This window comes from Silurus aristotelis (assembly GCF_946808225.1).
Source record: "Silurus aristotelis genome assembly, chromosome: 6".
NCBI lineage: Eukaryota > Metazoa > Chordata > Actinopteri > Siluriformes > Siluridae > Silurus > Silurus aristotelis.
In genome coordinates, this window is record NC_139579.1 from 1,616,879 (window position 1) to 1,635,804 (window position 18,926).

At 39.2% G+C, this 18,926-nt stretch overlaps 2 protein-coding genes across 4 annotated transcripts in view; both read right to left on the bottom strand.

The window, feature by feature from the left end:
• Nucleotides 1-6,165: 6,165 nt before the first annotated feature.
• LOC310728106 (uncharacterized protein) lies at nt 6,166-11,059 on the bottom strand. Of its 2 annotated transcripts, none has more exons than XM_083545261.1 (5): nt 10,769-11,059; nt 9,584-9,862; nt 7,291-7,415; nt 6,714-6,820; nt 6,166-6,627 (listed from the first exon to the last, which is right to left on the bottom strand). In XM_083545261.1, the coding sequence occupies exons 1-5, from the start codon at nt 10,902-10,904 to the stop codon at nt 6,483-6,485; spliced, it is 792 nt and encodes a 263-aa protein (XP_083401387.1). In that variant the 5' UTR covers nt 10,905-11,059; the 3' UTR covers nt 6,166-6,482. The 2 variants fall into 2 exon arrangements, with proteins under 2 accessions (XP_083401387.1, XP_083401386.1); XM_083545260.1 differs by having other exon boundaries at nt 9,584-9,865.
• Nucleotides 11,060-14,667: 3,608 nt separating this feature from the next.
• Nucleotides 14,668-18,926, bottom strand: part of zfpm2b (zinc finger protein, FOG family member 2b) — a 28,200-nt gene continuing 23,941 nt past the window's right edge. The window contains exons 6-8 of one of the 2 annotated variants that reach the window (XM_083545198.1): nt 18,146-18,298; nt 17,721-17,942; nt 14,668-17,067 (exon numbers count right to left, since the gene is read on the bottom strand). In XM_083545198.1, the coding sequence (XP_083401324.1) occupies nt 14,912-17,067; nt 17,721-17,942; nt 18,146-18,298 (2,531 nt within the window). In that variant the 3' untranslated portion in view covers nt 14,668-14,911. Of the gene's footprint in view, nt 17,068-17,720; nt 17,946-18,145; nt 18,299-18,926 lie in introns of both variants that reach the window. The other variant, XM_083545197.1, reaches the window with a different exon arrangement.

The following is an 18,926-nucleotide window of genomic DNA, read 5'->3' on the forward strand; positions in this document are numbered from 1 at the left end:
CTTAAATGCTTCTTTACTTAATGTTCTTTCGTTCTCGTAAAGGGATGGGAGTGTGTGCTGTCTACAGCTTCAGAAATATCATGTGTGAGATCAATGGGGTTTTCCAAATCTACATAAATGATAATACAGTAAACAGAAAGTTTGTAAATCCTTCAGCTTTTTTTGTTCAGTCAGAATGATTCATTAGTGTAAATAAACAGATGTGTGGTGATAATAAGAAAGTAAAGTAACGTACTTAAAGCTACATAATGTTCATGTATCTGATATAAACACTAACAGACACTTAATAGCAGTAACTCGAGTATAAACATGAATCATGGTCTTGACATGTTCCTAGCGTGTGTGTATGAAGTTTTTTTTTCTGGCAGCGTTTCAATGCCAGAGAATGGATTTGGACTGAATACAATTTCATTGAAGGTCATTATTCTTCTAGAACAGTGCATCTTGGAACGTCTTAATCCCCTTGTACCACTGTAACAGTAACCACAGCAATTTTCAATTTATATCCCCAAATAAAAGTCTGTGAGATGATCTCTTACCAGCTTCTCCTTTTTCTCCTCATTATCAAAATTATAGAATTATTATATCAGTATCAGGTCAGTATCGACAAACAGCACCTCCTGGCCAATCAGTATAGAGATATTAACACTGCTGCAGTATGAATATAAACTATATTTCTATACGTGGCATGAAACATGTTTTCTACCACTGCTTTTCAGTCCAGTTCTTAGTGGTGCCACTATTTCCTTAATTCTCTGTGTGATCAGTGAAACATCCTGGTGACCATCCACAACCATGAGGCACTTTGATTTACATGACAGAACTGTACCTCTGTACTCTGTAACATTCTGTATAATTCGTGTATAAAATGTTTTTTTGAGGATAGAAACTAATAAAGTAGAAAACCTTTTCTTTAAATGTGTGGCTGTTATTTTATATATATATATATATATATATATATATATATATATATATATATATATATATATATATATATATATATCAACACTCTGACAGCAAAAGGACTATTCTTTAAATGAAAAAGTCAGACAGATAGATGGCAAGTGCATGTTAAATTCAAAAAGAGCAGACCTTGAAAAATATGCAACATGATACCCAGAAACATAAACCAAGCAAATCATTTGAACAGCATTACAAATACTAGGATGAGATTTTTGCACTAAGTGAAGTAAGTCTGCAATAATTGGAGTGTGTGTGGGAGTGGAAACTGGTGAGTCTAGTTAGAAGTCTGGGAGTGGATGGCTGCAATGAGTTCTGGGAGATGGAGTTTGCAGCTGAAGTCGAGTATGACCTCTTCAGATTTGTAATCAATTCTAATAGCCGCACCATCAATCTTTTCTTCCAAGGATCAGATCTTATTGGGAGACTTCTACTCGTTTGTAAGATTACATAATCAAGAATGTAGGTCATTTTGAGTTCCCCAAATGTGGGAACCACGATTGAACCACGATCATGTGGCATTGTGTTTACGCACTCCTATGGCCAATGATGGCTCAGAGGTTAAAAGCTTTGGGTTAGTGGTCAGAAGGTCCAGCACCTCCAAGTGGACACTTAAGTAAATAAGGCCACCTAGGGTAAGATTTGTGCTTTCTGAACATTTCATTCCACATTTAGACCCAATTTGTTGTTATAATTACCTCCACTCTTCTCCTGGGAAGATGTTCCATGTGATTTTTGGAGATTTGTCTAAGATTTATTCAGCTACATTCATTCAGCTACATTCAGCTATTCATTTAGCTTTGAGTCTGGTTCCTCTCAAGGTTTCTTCCTCATAACATCTAAGGGAGTTTTTCCTTGCCACAGTCGCCATGGCTGCTCATCAGGGATAAATACACACCTTTCACCTTGACTGTTGATTTCTGTAAAGCTGCTTTGAGACAATGTCTGTTGTGAAAAGCGCTATACAAATAAACTTGACTTGACTTGATTTGAATACAAGTGTAGGTGAGGTGAGGAGGCCTGGGGTGCAGTCAGCGTTCACATTCATCTCAAAGGTGTTCAAAAGGGTTGAGGTTAGAACTCTTTAACAGGCCATTTAAGATCTTCCAATCCAACCCATGTAAAATCTTATGAGAGCTTGCTTTGTGCACAGGGGCATTGCCATGAGTGCCTTCAACTTTGTGGTTCTGCGGTACATTTTGGACCCCGAGGTGTGTAGCTGAGTTTGAAGAAAACGTGAAAGTTTAAGATAATTTCTGTTCTGCAGTATTCTTAAAGTACCGATGAAGTTATTGTCAAGAGCGAAAACAGGTTGCTAATTGGACGTCTTTGGGTTTAAGCTGAAGTTCATCCTCTCATCAAGGAGCGCCTCCGAACAAGCTAACAGTTGCCTGGAAGACGCAACATGAGAGGACGCAAGTGTTGTGACGGAAATGACGGCGGTTGGTGTGAAAGCACATTGCATTGCAGTGTCTAATAGTCACCACGGCTTGCTTTGAAATCAGAGTCAGGAGGAAGGCATGAGGAACTCAAGTAAAGGGAGATGAAAAGAGCAGTGCAAGCACTAAGATCCCCTTGAGGTCTGCTCTGAGACCTGCTTCACCTCGGCAGATGACCACACGTTACCATTAGAAGTGTCAACCTAAAACTGATCTTAGATCCAATAGAACCACTGTCTTCCTTTAGACTGGGTCAGGGGTTGTGTAGTTCTTTGAGAAATGGGGTTAAAGGTTACTGGTGAGATTCGAAACATCCCAAGGATGCAGGTTGTCCGGGAGCAGCTTAAAGGCTGTGATGCTGAACTTCCTGGAGCTTATACATGAGGACACTGGAGACGGGATATCAAATAAATAAAAGTCTCCAAGCAGAAAAAACATTTTCCTGATCCAGATTACTTCCTCGAATACGTTTCAGAACTGCTGTTTCAGGAAAGGAATTGAGAGTATTGCTGTAGAAAGATCTAAAGATGGTTCATTAAAGTGCAGGAAAGAGATTCAGAAACCCTGATGCTTCTGCTATGATATTAGTGTTTATTGGCTTTTGAAAAAGTAATTAATACATGCAGGTCTTCAAGAGTCTACTCCATCTATAACTTGGCATCAACATGAAAGGGTTTAGTATTTTCGGGGGCATCAGCACCAGCGGAAGTAACGGACGAGGCTGTTAAAACCAGGGTTACATGATAGCGCTTTAAAATTAGCCGCAGCGGTCTCATCCAAGCAGGGTACCATACGTTAACGCCGAATCAGCGACGACAAAGATGGTAGAATTGATAAGCAGTAAAATGGTTCTGTGGATCTGTAAAGATCAGGGCATGTATAGGAGACCTTCTTTTTCCTGCTTTCCACAGCTTTCATTGCTTCCTAGTAAAGAGAGTACGAGTGGCAGGAGTTATGCTGATTACACTCGTGCTGATCAGCTCACTCTTCTATCAAGGGTATCACTTCCCAAGCGAATGCCACAGCTGGTCTTTCCTCCTCCAGACACGCCCTGCATGCCTCTCATGTACACTATATATCCACCATAATGCACACATACACACTGTTTATCAGGTTTTTTACAATGTTAGATGCATTTATAGCTTTAAACAAATCAGAGCTTCTATACCTCCAAACCACATGTGAATCCAGAGCGATAGAGATATCAAAACGAGTTGAGAGAGAAAGCGAGAGAATAATAATGGCTGAGAGAGAGGTGTAGTAGAGGAAGTTAGAGAAGGTGGTAAGTAATATTAGACCAGCACACACTTCACCTCCTCCTGCACCCACCAGGAAATGAAAATAAATTCCTAAGTGTTTATGTGATGATTCAGGAGTCAGACGGATTAAGAGACACTTCCGTGAAAGATCAGAGAACAGCCACATAACGTCACATGGTGGTTTATGAAATAAATGTTTAAATATCTGTTACTCATCATGTTATAAATCAATGTCATAGATGAACATTTTCATTACTTTCATTTCATTTATCCAGAGAGAAGAAACAGGGTTGGATTTGAAACATGAGCATGTTCCTGACTGGGTAGGGTTTCTGTGCATGTTCTCACCCTTTGAGTTTTCTCCACGTTCTCCAGTTTCCTTCATACTTCCAAAACGATTGTACTCCTTGGTATGATATAATATAAACCAAGAATTCATTATCAGATGAGAATAAAAACAGATTCCCAGAACATTAAACCCATATGCAGACTGTGTTACTCGTACTAAACTTTTTTTTTTTTCTTCTGGTAGAAATTTTGCCTAAAAATCATTTCCTAAAATCAGTAAAATGATCTGCCATATGAGCAAGTTAGAACTACACTAGAATAGTAGTAGAAACTGGATAGAATTATGGGCAACACCTGAGCATCAGATTGGTATGTGCTTTTTAAACATCTCACTCCACATTTATTTACAGTTATAATAACCTCCACTCTTCTGGGAAGATGTTCTACTAGACTTTGTGGAGATTTCTGCTCAGTCAGCTACAGGGGTGTTTAAGTCAGGTACTGATGTAGGTGAAGTTCGGAGGTCTGGGATGCGTTCACATACATCCCAAAGTTGTTCAATAGGGTTGTGGTGAGAACTTTATAGCAGGCCACTCAAAGAACACTAAGTCATTTAAAAATGTGTACAGTGCATTTAGTGCCCTCGTGTGGCTGAATGATATAAAGACATGTTGGAATCTTGTTGGTTGCCTGTTGTGCTTTTATGCATAGAGCAAGAATTTTCTTTTAGCTGCATAACATTATAATTTATAGTATGTAGATCTTATGGCTACAATCAGCCAAGGAGTTTAAAAAATTGTGCACAATGACGTGTATTTAATTGTGTTATAAATACATTTAGGGTGATATTTATACCTGAAATGGAAGCTCTCAGAAATGTCTCCACATTTGTGGACTTCTCAGAGAATATGTTTTACCGATCCAGTGACGGTAGAGAAGCAGAGACGAGTTGGTTCCCCCAGAACATCATTCAATCTAGAACCTGCCAGTTGGTGGTATCTACTTATCACCAACATAGAGTTCAGTGTGAGTTAAACAGCAAGCAGAACATTTATAGAGGAATAAATGATGGAGAAACTCCACAGCGTTCCTTACAGTATTCTCAACAGTGTTCTCCACTACAGTCTCCACAGCGTTCCTTAAAATATGCGCCACATTGTTCTTTACAGCGTTCTCCACAGCGTTCCTTACAGTATTTTTTACACAGTCTTCTCCACTTCATTCTCCACAGCATTATTCAAAGCATTTCTCACAGCGTTCTCCACCACATTCTCCACAGCGTTCTTCACAGCTTTCTCCACTGCTTTCTTCACAGTGTTCTCCAAAACATTCTCCACAGCTTTCTTTACAGCATTCTCCACAGCGTCCTTCACAATGTTCTTCACAATGTTCTTCACAGTGTTCTTCACAGTGTTCTCCACAGCGTTCTTCACATTGTTCTCCAAAACATTCTCCACAGCTTTCTCCACAGCTTTCTTTACAGCATTCTCCACAGCGTCCTTCACAGCATTCTTCACAGTGTTCTTTACAGCGTTTTTCACAGCATTCTTCACAGTGTTCTTCACTACATTCTCCACAGCGTTCTTCACAGCATTCTTCACAATGTTCTCCACCAAATTCTCCACAGCGTTCTTCACAGCATTCCTCACAGCATTCTCCACCACATTCTCCACAGCGTTCTTCACAGCATTCTCCACAGCGTCCTTTACAGCTATCTTGACAGCATTCTTTACAGTGTTCTTCACAGCATTCTTAACAGTGTTCTCCACTACATTCTCCACAGTGTTCTTTACAAAGTTCTTCACAGTGTTCTTCACAGTGTTCTCCACCAAATTCTCCACAGCGTTCTTTACAGCATTCTTCACCACATTCTCAACAGCGTTCTTCACAGCGTTCTTCACAGCATTCTTCACAGTGTTCTTCACAGCATTCTTCAGTGTTCTCCAACACATTCTCCACAGCATTCTCCACAGTGTTCTTCACAATGTTCTTCACAGTGTTCTTCACAGTGTTCTCCACAGCGTTCTTCACATTGTTCTTCACAGCATTCTTCAGTGTTCTCCAGCACATTCTCCACAGCATTCTCCACAGTGTTCTTCACAATGTTCTTCACAATGTTCTTCACAGTGTTCTTCACAGTGTTCTCCACAGCGTTCTTTACATTGTTCTCCACAGCATTTTACACAGTGTTTAAAGTGCTGCAGTAACACACGACATCATTGAAAAAATAGAATGCTGAACATTCTGTACATTTTATTCACGCTTTAGCAAAATTTCCAGCCAAAGTTCATGCTGTGAAAATGGAACCCTCAATGGTGTTCAGGCATTTCTGAGTTAAAGCACATTGTAAATCGGCTGATATGGCATTTATCTCCTTCTTCTTTTTTCCTCTTCTGATCTTTCTTAAATAACTCGTACTGTATTACAATTTATTTATTATAATTGCTTCACTTTATTTTCTTTAAAATAAAATCTTAAACAACTTTAATTGAACCTTCACCAAACAGGCTACTCGGTGTATCCACAATGATTCTACTCAGTTCTTCTTGCAAAGCCCAAATACAGATAATGCGCAGGGATAATCAGCCCAGGTAAGAACTTCAGCTTGAGCAAATTTGCTCCCAGTGACAGCACAGTCCTCCTCCTGCTTGTAATCATTTGGTTCCCCGTCCCACCAGTATCTGAGAACATACAGAGTCAGAATTTACTCCTAATCTGACACACATCGGTGCAGATCGACGATAAAAAGTACATAACAAGCATTTACTTCATGCTCAGCGGTGTGCGGTCCACCCACATCCACTTCCCTTCTTCTTCAGTGTCGGTCAGACCGATCCAAGCCTCAACACCACGGAAACGTCTACTGAGGTACTCCTGAAATGCCCACACTATATTTACAAATGTTTTGGGAGACCTGACTTTTCCATCCATATGTGCTTCTTCCCCAAATTGTTAGCAGTTAGAGGCAAACAAATGTATACAATTTCTTTAGATGCAGTAAAATAAAATGTTCTCTTCACTCACAAAGCACAAAGGCTTTACATGGGTTGGAATGGAAGATCTTGAGTGACCTGCTACAGAGCTCTGCTATAGCCATTATCCCCACGTTACTTTTTTCCCCTCCAGATCTTTACAACACATCTAATTTTTTATTTCGATTTCCTTTACATTATTTGCTATAAAATATTCAACAAATTCAACCCAGGTTCCTCTCACCTCATTTCCACATGCTCACTTTACAACCTAGTAGAACATCCCAGAAGAGTTGAGGTTGTTATAGCTGTGGAATGTAGAATGAGATGCACATACATATGTACTTATTTGTTTAAATAATGAGTAATGACCTGCTCTTCTTTGCTGCTGATGATCACGAGGTCGGCTCCTTTCGCCCTGCAGTCTCGTCTTGAGTCACTCCAGCTTTTCTTCTCGGATGTGATGAAATACCTCAGACACTGCTGGATGGAATAATCTGCAAAGGGGTATTTTTTGCAGAGTCAGTGCTTTTAGAGCTGAAATAAGCACCAGACATAATAAGTCACATGTACCATTACATTTGTTTGTTTGTATTTCAACGTTCACCCTGAACAATCTTAATGTAAACACAAAAACGTACAAAAATATACAAACCCTTGTCAAGACCAAAACGAGGAAGAGCACCCTCTGTAAATCAGACACAGATTTGACTTTATACTCGTCACACTTTCAAGTCAAGTCAAGTCAAGTTTACTTCTATAGCGCTTTTCACAACAGACATTGTCTCAAAGCAGCTTTACAGAAATCAACAGTCAAGGTGACGTAGAACTGTGGAACTGTAAGAACCTCAGCCTGGCCCACGGATCGTCAACGCTAATGCTGATTTTGATCTGTGCAGGTGTACAAACTTATTATACAATACGATGCTGCTTATGGTCAAGAATCATCCAGTTTTGTCGTCTGGACCAGATTTTCTTATGCTACATAATGGAATTAGCATCACAGCTCTGTGTGTGTGAGTCTAAAGATGGGAATTTATTGAAAAACATCCCTTACGTCTATTTCTTTGCTTCTCTAGAAGACATGATCTTAATCTAATAAAAAAAAAAAGCATGCTGTTGAGACTATTAAGAACTAAATAAACCTGCTTTTATTTGCTAAGGTTAGACTAGCATCGATTCCAATAACTAGCATAATAAGTCAAATTCGAGCTAATGGAAAATATTTGTTTTTTACAGGATATTTTACTGTTTATTACTGTGATGAACTCATTAACATGATTCAAGTTTCAGGCCAAAATATAATTGCTTTTTTTTTCTTCACCTGAAAACATGAGCATTGACTCCATTTCAGCAATTTTGCTTAAAAAGTTTTTTTTTTTACTTTTAATTGGGTGTGTTTTATTTTCAGCTCGACTCTTCTCACGAGGTGAGATTTGACGCATTATTCACACTCACATGAACTAAGTATCATTTCTCAATATGTTTGTACACCCCTTAATGCTTAGTTTCTATTTTCTAAAAAGTTTTTATTTTTATTTTTTTCTGCTCCAGTCTTAGAATTAAGAAGTGAATCTCCGCTTTCCACAGTTTCGCTTCCTCATTAGACAGTGTTTTATATTAAGTTAGCATTATCACATTCTCTTCCTCATCTTAATTCTTATTAATAAAAAAACCTTTGCATGCAACTACCCCATGCAGATGTTTGTGGTCAACGACATCAAAAAATAAGAAAAATTATTTTCATGTATACCTCGTTTCTTTCTGAGATCAGTACAATTTCCTTTTTTTTTTTTTTTTTTTTTTAATTCGTTAATTTTCTATTGAAGAAACCTGACAAGTCACATATAATATATAAAACATACAACATGTGTGTTCTCAGTGTGTCATTTATTTTTTGGCAATACATTTTGGTTCTCTCTTAAATCGTGAGCAAATGGTCACCAACACAGCAAGAGATGGAGACAAGGCGATACCTTGCCCCATAGTTTCATACAAAGGAGCATTAGGAGCCTGCAAACCTCCATAAATACATACAGAGAATAAAATATAACAACTATTTAAAAATTACATTACAGGTTTCCTTTAAGTGTGGTTCCTCTAAAGGTTTCTTCACCCTGGTGAAAATGTCTCTATTAATAAAATGTATTGGGAGTGAATTGAGTTTTTAAGGTTAATCCTTATCCAACAACTCAATAAGATTTCAGAAAGGCATCAGGAAACATAAGAACAGTTTAGAATGAGATGAGCCTGGGCAATCTATCATATGTTGTTATCTACTGTCAGCTCTACATAGCAACCCTATAATCAAGTGTGTTTTTTATTTAAATTGTGTACGATTTATTTTTATAGTAAATGAAGGAAGTGGTTGTATATTTGCAATTAGTCACTTCGTGATGTGAGGTGAGATCTTTCCTTCAAATGTGTTGCTTTTGAGGTTAAGATCATGCAGTCTATATAACGAGAAAGAAGGTCCAAAAGGAGAAGTTTGATTCCTTATGATTGCTCTGTATTTAATGATTTCCAGGGTGTTATTGTTCACATCCAGCCTGGCTTTGAAGAACAATTTCTGAAGGAACAAAAGAAAATAATACACTGCAATAAAAATCCTGCAGATTTGAGGTAATGTCGATGAAGACGTGTAACAGTTGGAGTAACTACTTACTCAGACTGTCTCTCTCGGATTGAAGCTGGTCTCTCTTGGATTGAAGCTGGACTTTCTCGGATTGAAGCTGGACTTTCTCGGATTGAAGCTGGTCTTTTTCGGATTGAAGCTGGATTTTCTCTGTGGTCATGTTGTCGTACCTGATCAGCATCTGGTCTCGTTCTCCTGCCATGGTGTTGAGTTTCATAGACATCACAATGATGCAAATGAGCAGGAGGCCACACAGGAGAGAGACACACACTGCGAACAATGTGGGGCATCTGCTTCCTGCAGGTTTGTCTACTACACACACAAATTAATTTGAATTCAAATTAATTTTCATTACACACATATATATATATATATATATATATATATATATATATATATATATATATATATATATATATATATATATATATATATATAAATTAATGCATTAATAACGCATTAACACAAATTCATTTTAATGGGACATATTTTATTAACGCGCGGTTAATGCAGCGCTCATTTCTGTTTGACGATTAAAAATATATATAGAAATTAATAAATATAAAAGAGGCGAAATTAAAACCTTCAACGCAACACTATTATTCTCAACGTCCTTTCTTTACCCAGACAAGTGCCCCAAGTCTCAAATCAAGCACACATCCGGCAATTAAAACCGTCTGTGTGGAAACAGAAAAAGTTTCATTTGGTGTACCGATTATTTACGTAATTTAAAACAGCGTAATTACTTTAACGTTAATAAGAGTATTTTTACGAGCTTCGCTGTCGTCTGAAGATGTAAACAAGCTTGTCTGTTTGCGCATCTGTCTCTAGTGCAAAGAAAGAGAGGAAATTGGGAACCAGTGGTGTGGAACCATGTTGTTTTTTTCCATGTGGTTAATAAACATGAACAACTTCTTTTAATAGCATCTATGACCTTTAAGAACATGTCTAGTCTTCATGCTTTATGTTGAGTTTAGTTTTAGTAAAATAAACATACATTTGCAGAAAGCATCCAGATTTGTGGAATAAACTGCGCAAATAATTGATTAACATTTTAATATATATATGTATATGTTTGACTTTCTGACTAACATATGAAGGATTGTAAAATATAAGAAATGTTCACAGATACTATATGCCCAAAAGCTTCATGTCCTGGTATCATCATCCTCATAACCACACTGGTGTTGGTGTGTTCGAGTGTGTGTTCTTCACCTGATTGTTTGGATTCCTGGTCATTTAGGATGCAGGAGTTCCTCTGTTTCTCCCAGTTTGCGTATACACATTCTCCAGGATGATTATCTTCTGTATTCTCATAGATATCTGACCTCCTGTCCATCCTGCTCTTCATGGTAACCTCTTTATTACGTGCACGTGTTTATTCCCCCTACATACCAGGTCTAATCTGAAGTGGATTTAAATTAGACGGTGTACACAATATTCTCCAGCGCCCTAATGAGGTGTGTGTGTGTGTCATGCGTCAACAATAAATTTCAATTCAGATAAAGGAAGTGCAAGTTTTGCTTTGGGGGGTGGGGCCTGTTCCTTAAACGTTCTTAGTGAAGATGAGAGTGTGTAGGCTGGACAATAGAGAACAAGGTTCTGATGTGAAATGTACAGGTTTAGAGTGTATGTGTATATTGAGAAGGTTTCTGTCAAACCAAAGCCACAGCAAATCTTAAGGGCTAATTTTAGATTTTAGAGAAGTGATTTCCTGTATTTGTAAAGCTTTTTTTTTTTTAAGTGCCAAGTGTCATTATCAGAACATACACTGAACAGAAGATTGGTATGTGCTTTTTGAACATCTTATTCCACATTTATTCCCCATTTGCTCTTATAGTAACCACCACTCTTTTGGAAAGATGATCCACAAGATTTTATGGAGATTGGTGCCACAGGGGTGTTAGTAAAGTCAGGTACTGATGTAGTTGAGGTGAGGAGCCTGGAGTGCAGTCAGTGTTCACATTCATCACAACGGTGTTCAATATGGATGAGGTTAGAGCTCTATAGCAGAAGATCTTCCACACACTTCTAACCCATGTAAAGCAGATCTTCATTAATCTGACTTTGTGCACAGGGGCATCGTCATGCTGGAACAGGTTTGGGTCTCCTGGTTCAGGTAAAGTGAAAATCTCATCCTACTGCTTTCAAAGGTGTTTTATACAATTGTGTGCCTCCAACATTGTGGTAAAAGTTTTGGAGAAGATGCACATAGGTGTGGAAAAGTCAGGTGTCCCAGTACTTTTGGCAGTATAGTGTACATCTTAATTTAGTAAACACTGTGTCAGGATTTGGATCAATCCCATAGAAAATGACCAGAAAGCTGACAAAAATCACTTCACTGTAAATTTCATACATTTTAGGTACATATAAAGATCATGAATAATACAAAATTAATACTACTGTTAACAAATATACTGTATTATTCATTTAATTTTTGAAAATATTTGTTCTTATTTGTGAGCCTTGCTATATGTTACATTTGAAATATATCAACTAATCTACTTATATATACACAAAATAATAATAATTTGGGATTGTCAGGGAAATGCAGATGCATTCCGAGCTGTCAATCAAACAAAGACATTTAGTTTTAATTAAACCCAACAATCAATTTACTCGTATTGCATGATGTTATAAATTGCTAATTGCTATTCATAATGTGTATGTGAACGACATCAACATCTTCCAGAAGGTTAGCATGGTCACGGATCTAATCCCTGTGTTAGTTTAGTGTTAGGAATGGGCAGATGTACAGGTTAACAACATTATACACTCTCGAAAATCTCTACACAATATTTGTAGATTAAAAGAAGTGGATAAAAAAAATGCTGTAACTTGCAAATTGAATTCCTACAAAAAAATGTCTATAGTGGAGAAAAATCTAAAATGTTACGCCCCAATCCCCATTTCCACGCACTTTGTGTTAAATAAAAGTCCCTGTAAACTAAACACACACACACTGAGTGTGTTTTCTGAACCAAGAACTTCAAAAGGGACAGACACTTGAGCTCCATGTCTTCAAAGCTAGTAATGCTGATACAGGCACATGCTGTGGATCAAATATTTCGTAACAAGAAATAGAGCGAAAGAGAGAACGAGAGAAATCTTCTTCTTCTCCCATTAGGGGTCACCACAGCGGATCATCTGTCTCCATATCAGTCTGTCCTCTTCATCTGTCTCTGTCAAACCAAAGAGAGAGAGAGATAAATGTTTGTGCCAAAATCTGAAAAGATTAAACCACAACACAGCGGAAATCATCTGCATCTCTCTTTCCTTCATGACAAACATTTACACCACACACTGAAACTGCAACACCACCAGCGCTGTTGCTAACCACACACAAACACACCTCACACACTCTTCACCCTCCTGCCATCTGGCAAAAGATACCAAAGCATTCAGGCCCTGTGATTGTTTATGTAGGTTATGTAGCACCCTGGTCCTGGAGGAACGTTGTTTCGTAATTACTGTATATCGTACTAAAGGTATATGGTTGACCTGACAATTAAAGCCACTGCTCTCAATCAAAAAATAAAACGAGTTATTTTGAGAGGTAAATCTCTTCAAACCAAAAGATTTTTAAAGCCTGTACAGTCAGTCATGAGTATATTTACTGTCAAATTTGATCTGTTTAACAATAGAAAGCAAGGCAAGTGCGTATATATTCAAAACAACCACCAGGGGGCGCTAGTGTCACTTGGAGTTAGTGAGCATGACGTCACACAATTTATGTAAAACACCTTAATCGCGTGCAAACATTTTTTTTTACTAAATAAATAAATAAAACCCCAAAGGCACATGACAAGTCCTGAGATTAGAAATTTAATCCACATAAAAATCAGAAGATCAAACATCTGGATTTATTTTTTTCCATACAGGTACATGCATAGTAACGATTTATTATTTTCCTAATGTAAAGGCAAAAAAAAGAAAAGTGAATTAATTTCCGGTTTAAAATGTAAATCCTGTCTTCATTAACTTTAGCAAAGACAAGGAAAGTTTCAACAGTCAGTTCCTGGGATTCGGATGTACAGTGCAACACTGCTGATGATCCGGTTTTTTGTATTGCATTAGGATCAGAGTAAAAAATAAAAAAAAAAGAGAGAGAGAGAGAGAACAAAGAACTAGCAAACACGTACACAAGTACAATTTTTTATAAGAATAAGTGAAATATAATCATAATAAAAAAACGCAGAAACGGACACACCGAAGTGTAAATAATTGTAAAAACATCAAACACTAATGATTATTATAAATAGCATTTTTTTTTATACTTTTTTTTCTTTCAAAAAATTACATTCCCTTAAAACAGGTGTAAATGAGTAGTCTTGCTAAAAGTTTTTGTGCTGCTGTGCAAAATGATTGGTTGTGATGTTTGAGTGTTAAATCAGAACATGAATGTTTCCAATGTTTAATCTGTAAAAATCCGGGATTAAACTGAGCCCAATCCGCAGTCCGAATACGTGTCACCCGTCACCCTGAGTGACGATCCCGATCCCATCTGTGAATTCTATAACAGTCTGAACAGACCAGCGTGTGAGATCAAACTCAAAAGCAGTCAATTCATCCCAAAGGTGTTCAACCATGTTGAGGTCAGAGCTCCATAACAGGAGATCTTCCACACACCTCCAGCCCATGTAAAGCAGAACGTCATGGAGCTGGCTTTGTGCACGGGGGGTTGTCATGCTGGAGCAGGTTTGGGTCTCTGGTTAATGAAGTGAAGGGGAAAAATGTACTGCTACAGCATCTACCTCCATCTTTGTTGGAACATTTTGGGGAAGATCCACATGTGGACTGAAATGGCTGGTGTCCCAATAGCTGTTACAGCTCCCTTCTTTGGAGGTGAGAAATGTTATACTTTACCTTGAGTGAAAAGTAAAAGGGGGAGATTTTATTTTATTTAAGGAATATTTAATCAGGGGATCAGTACTTTTGCTAATGTATGGAAACTTCATCCATATTTCGTCCTCCTGGTGTGTGTATATATATATATATATATATATATATATATATATATATATATATATATATATATATATATATATATATATATATATATATATATATATATATATATATATATATACACACATACACACACACACACTTTTGAAGACCAATGAACTTCATTCTGATATTCTAACAGCAAAAAACAAATTATACAGTGTAAAACAGGGTTTAATTCAGTGCTTCAAATATTTTTTTAATAAATAAATAAATACATACATCACAAAGAGCCAAAAATACCACACACAGCAAATATATATGCACTAGTAAACCACTGGAAGAAAAAATCTCCTAATTTGATTGTCCTCTTGCTGTTGTATCACCGGCTGAGATGCACCACTGAGCTCCTCACTTCACGTGCTCAGTCGTGTGTGACGAGCAGTAAAACTTTTTGTGTGTTATGAAGTTCGACAGGTTGTTGAAGCGGATGTCGCAGGGACGGCAGTATTTGCTGTTAAGCGCTGCCGGGATCGACCCGTGCATACTCCTGTTCGAGCTCAAGATCTCCTCCGTTTTGGATGCAGGTGAAGCAGAGCAGCTCTCTTTTGGATTTATGGAGATCTCTCGATCCGGGGAACCAGCCGTGAAGTGGAAGCTTGGGGTCAAAATACCGTGAGATTCGTTTCCTGGCTCAGTGTCTTCCTGGAGATTGGAGTGTAATTTTGGGGCGTCCATATTTTCAGAGGCAACATGGCTGCCGTCTGGCATGGGTTGCTCTTTTCCGCTTTCTGTGCCTTCGTTTGGGCTTTGCTGCCTCTCGTTTTGTGGAGCGAAAATCCCTGTGGCGTAGTCAGCAGGTTTAATCTCATAGTACGGCCAGATCTGTTCGTCTGCTCTGATTTTCTTTGCACCACCTGGATAGTTATCGGAATTCATCATGCAGTGTTTGTCAGGAACGCACAGTTGGTTTTCATCAGTGTTGGCGCCAGCATTTCTGGAACATTCTTCCTTTATGTTTGGTGCTTTGTTGTCCAAGACTGCACCTGGGCAGAAGTTCTGTTTGTGGCTCAGGTAGTCCTCGACTTTGTTGAAGCTGATTTTACACAGCGCGCATTCATGATAGTCCATGAGTCCTGAAACTTTACTGAACTGCGTAGCGCATTTTTTACTTAGATCTATCGGAGCGTCGACTTCCTCCTGAGCGATTGCGTTACACTTTGACACGAAAGCTAATTTCGTAACCGTCAAGGATGGTTCAGGATGCTTTGGCACCAAACCCTGGATCATAATACTGTAGCGGTGATGAAGCTGGTCCTTCAGACTCTCTACTGTATCCTGGGACATGCTGAGAGGATACGAATGAGACACGGCCGGATCTGGACTTGGCATCTTTCTTCTCTTTCGGGTCCGAAGCGGTCTCTGAAGGTATTTGTTGTTTGCGGCTCGTTTCGCGGGCGGGTCATGTCGCGAGTCGCAGTAGTACTGCTTGTGCACCACGTAGTTCTCGTGTCGAGCGAACGTGATCTTACATGCATCGCACGTCGTCTGGTTGTGCTCCGGGTTGCTCTCGGACATTTTTGGACTCTTCGAACCTAACGCGACGGCGTTCTGACTTTCCTCCTTGTCACGTGGCGTCGACGCTTTTCTCAAGCTTGCTGGAAATTCCTCAGGTGATTTCTTTTCTCGTGCACTGTAGGGCTCAACTAGAGAAGTGCTGAACTGATTCGGATTATGTCCATTAACTTCAAACTGGTGGCTGGCGTTCAGCATTCCAGCTAATCCGCTTCCAGTTTTAGGGCTCAGTGAGGCTTTTTCCAGGATGCTGTAATCGTGAGACTTGCTGGTGTGCTGCCAGCGGCCATTACAGTAATGCTTCTTGTGAACTAAATAATTATCAAGGTTGCTAAATGCTATGTTGCATTCAAAGCACGTTGCTCCTTTTGGAACCAGAGCGTCGTACATGGCTGGGGGGAAGCTGGTGCCTCCATGACGGAGCCTGCGATGGACCAGCTCGGACATTTTAGCCAGTATTTCAGAAGCCTGTGGGACTGCTGTTATATCCTGGGAGAATGGCACGTGGGGCAGGAAGGGTGGTACAGGAAACGCTGGGGTCACATGATTCTGGATTGGAGACGAAGCCAAACGAGGGCTGGAAGGCTCCGATTTTACTCTACTGAATGAAAAACCAGCTTTAATTCCAGACCCTACATCAGCCTTGTTCGCTCCTGGTGCCTGTTCGCTCTTCTCCTGCTGAGGGTTTTCCTTTCCTGGACTTTCCAAAACACCTCCGTGATCCATCGGACTAGCAACACAGAGGGAGTTTGAGTTCTCGTTTTGATCCTCTCGATTAGATTTGTTCTCCTGAACAGTGTGTCTGTGCAGCTCCTGGTGTTTGGAGAGATCTCGAGGTGTTTGGAAAGTGAAGTGGCACTGACCGCATCGAAGTCCTGTTGGAGACAGGTGAGTGAGGATGTGCGGCTGCAGGACCACCAGAGTGTCAGCTGTGTAGTCGCAAATCGTGCATTTCAAACTGCTTCCAGGAGATGTGTCGCCTGTCTTCAAAGCTGGACAGAAAAGAAAGGACACATTATAAATATGCTACAACACACTGTATAGACAAAAGTACTGGGACAGCAATGTCTCTGGATGCAATAGCATTACATTTTCCCTTTACTTGAACTGGGAGACCCAGTTGCACAAAGCCAGTTCATGGGTTGGAGTGGGAGATCTCCTGCTATAGAGCTCTGACCTTCAAATCTACTGAACACCTTTGGAATAGATGTGAATGCTGACTGCACCCCAGATCTCCTCATCTCACTTACATCATTACTTTACTAACACTCTTTTAGCTGAATGAATCCCCACAAAATCTTTTGGAACATCTTCCCAGAAGAGTGGAGGTTATTTTAATGTGAAACTAAATGTGGAACGGGATGGTTAAAATGCACATACCAATCTTATGCTCCGGTGTCCACAAACTCTCAGTTCTGTTTTAGTGCACAAAATTTCTCTCTCTCCTGATGAGCTGCGGTTATTAAAACCTAATCGACACATTCTGACCAATCAGAACCGAGAATTCATCAATGACAGTGGTTCAGCACACTCAAACCCTTTCATGGATCCTACCACAAACCCTTCATGAGCAGGACACAAAAACCAATCTCTATAAAGTGTATCTGAGCTATTAGTGTAAGCTTATTGATGTAAATCTCCTCACCTGAATGTGTGGCCAGGTGCATTTTTAGAGCCTGTGGGCCCATAAAACTTGTGCTGCATTGTGGGTAAGTGCTGGTACGGGACGGCTGAAGGCTCGTGTTGGTCAGTTTTACTGAGGCCAGCTCAGGTTCCTTTGGCCGTCCGCTGCAATAGTACATGAGGTGAGCTTGGAGGTTCCTCTCGCTCTTGAACCAGATCCCACACGTCTTACAGGAGAATATGTCTTCTACAGTACGAAGACAGACAAATGGAAATACATCAGTCAGATCTAATATATTAAATAAAAACGTGAGTAAACCTTCATCTCTGCTGATTTGGGAAAAGAAGATATTATGAGTTTATTATATATTTGAACAAATATCAGGAGTTAAACACTGGGTTTCATGTTTCATTGTGTTGATTTGTCCCTAAGAAAACCATACTGACTGTTGATGACGGCGTTCTGGAGAATGGATGACATGGCGGCTTGCTGAGGAAGAAGCTGGATGGACGCGAGAGTTGAGGAAACGTCCACCGCGCACACAGCAAGTTCTTCTCCCGCGGTAACGCTTCTCGTGGTCGAGCACCAGACATGTCCTCCTACGCAAATATAATCACATGATGTATGAACACAATGACGCAGCACATACAACACAGCACTGAAACTGTGAGCTGATCCTTACCCACAATTCAATGTTTATTTATTTTTTTGGGTCAAATTTAGATTTTTTTTTCCCTTATGGATTAAAAATCCTCCTCTGGGCAGAGTGTTTATTGTTATAAATATTTTTTTAAAGTCAATTCTGATGAATATAAAAATAAAAGAAGAAACCTCTCATGCACATTGTGACCATTAAAATAAACACATTTTGAAATAAAAGCAGGTGAAAAAGTACATTGGACGGACAAAACTTTGTGGAGACCTGAGCATGAGATTGGTGTGTGCTTTCTGAACATCTCATTAGACACTGTGTCTCCATTTGCTTGTTATAAAAACCTCCATCATCCCAATGGTGTTCAATGGGTTTGGATCTTTTTGGCAGGAGATCTTACACATTCTTCCAACCTCTGTGAAGTAGATGTTCACGGAGCTGGCTTGTGCAGAGGGGCATTGTCATGCTGGAAAAGTTTCGGATCTCCTAGTTTAAGTGAAGGGAAATTTCATGATACTACATCCAGAGATATCATATACATTATGTGTCTCCAACAGTTTGGAGAGGAACCAAAT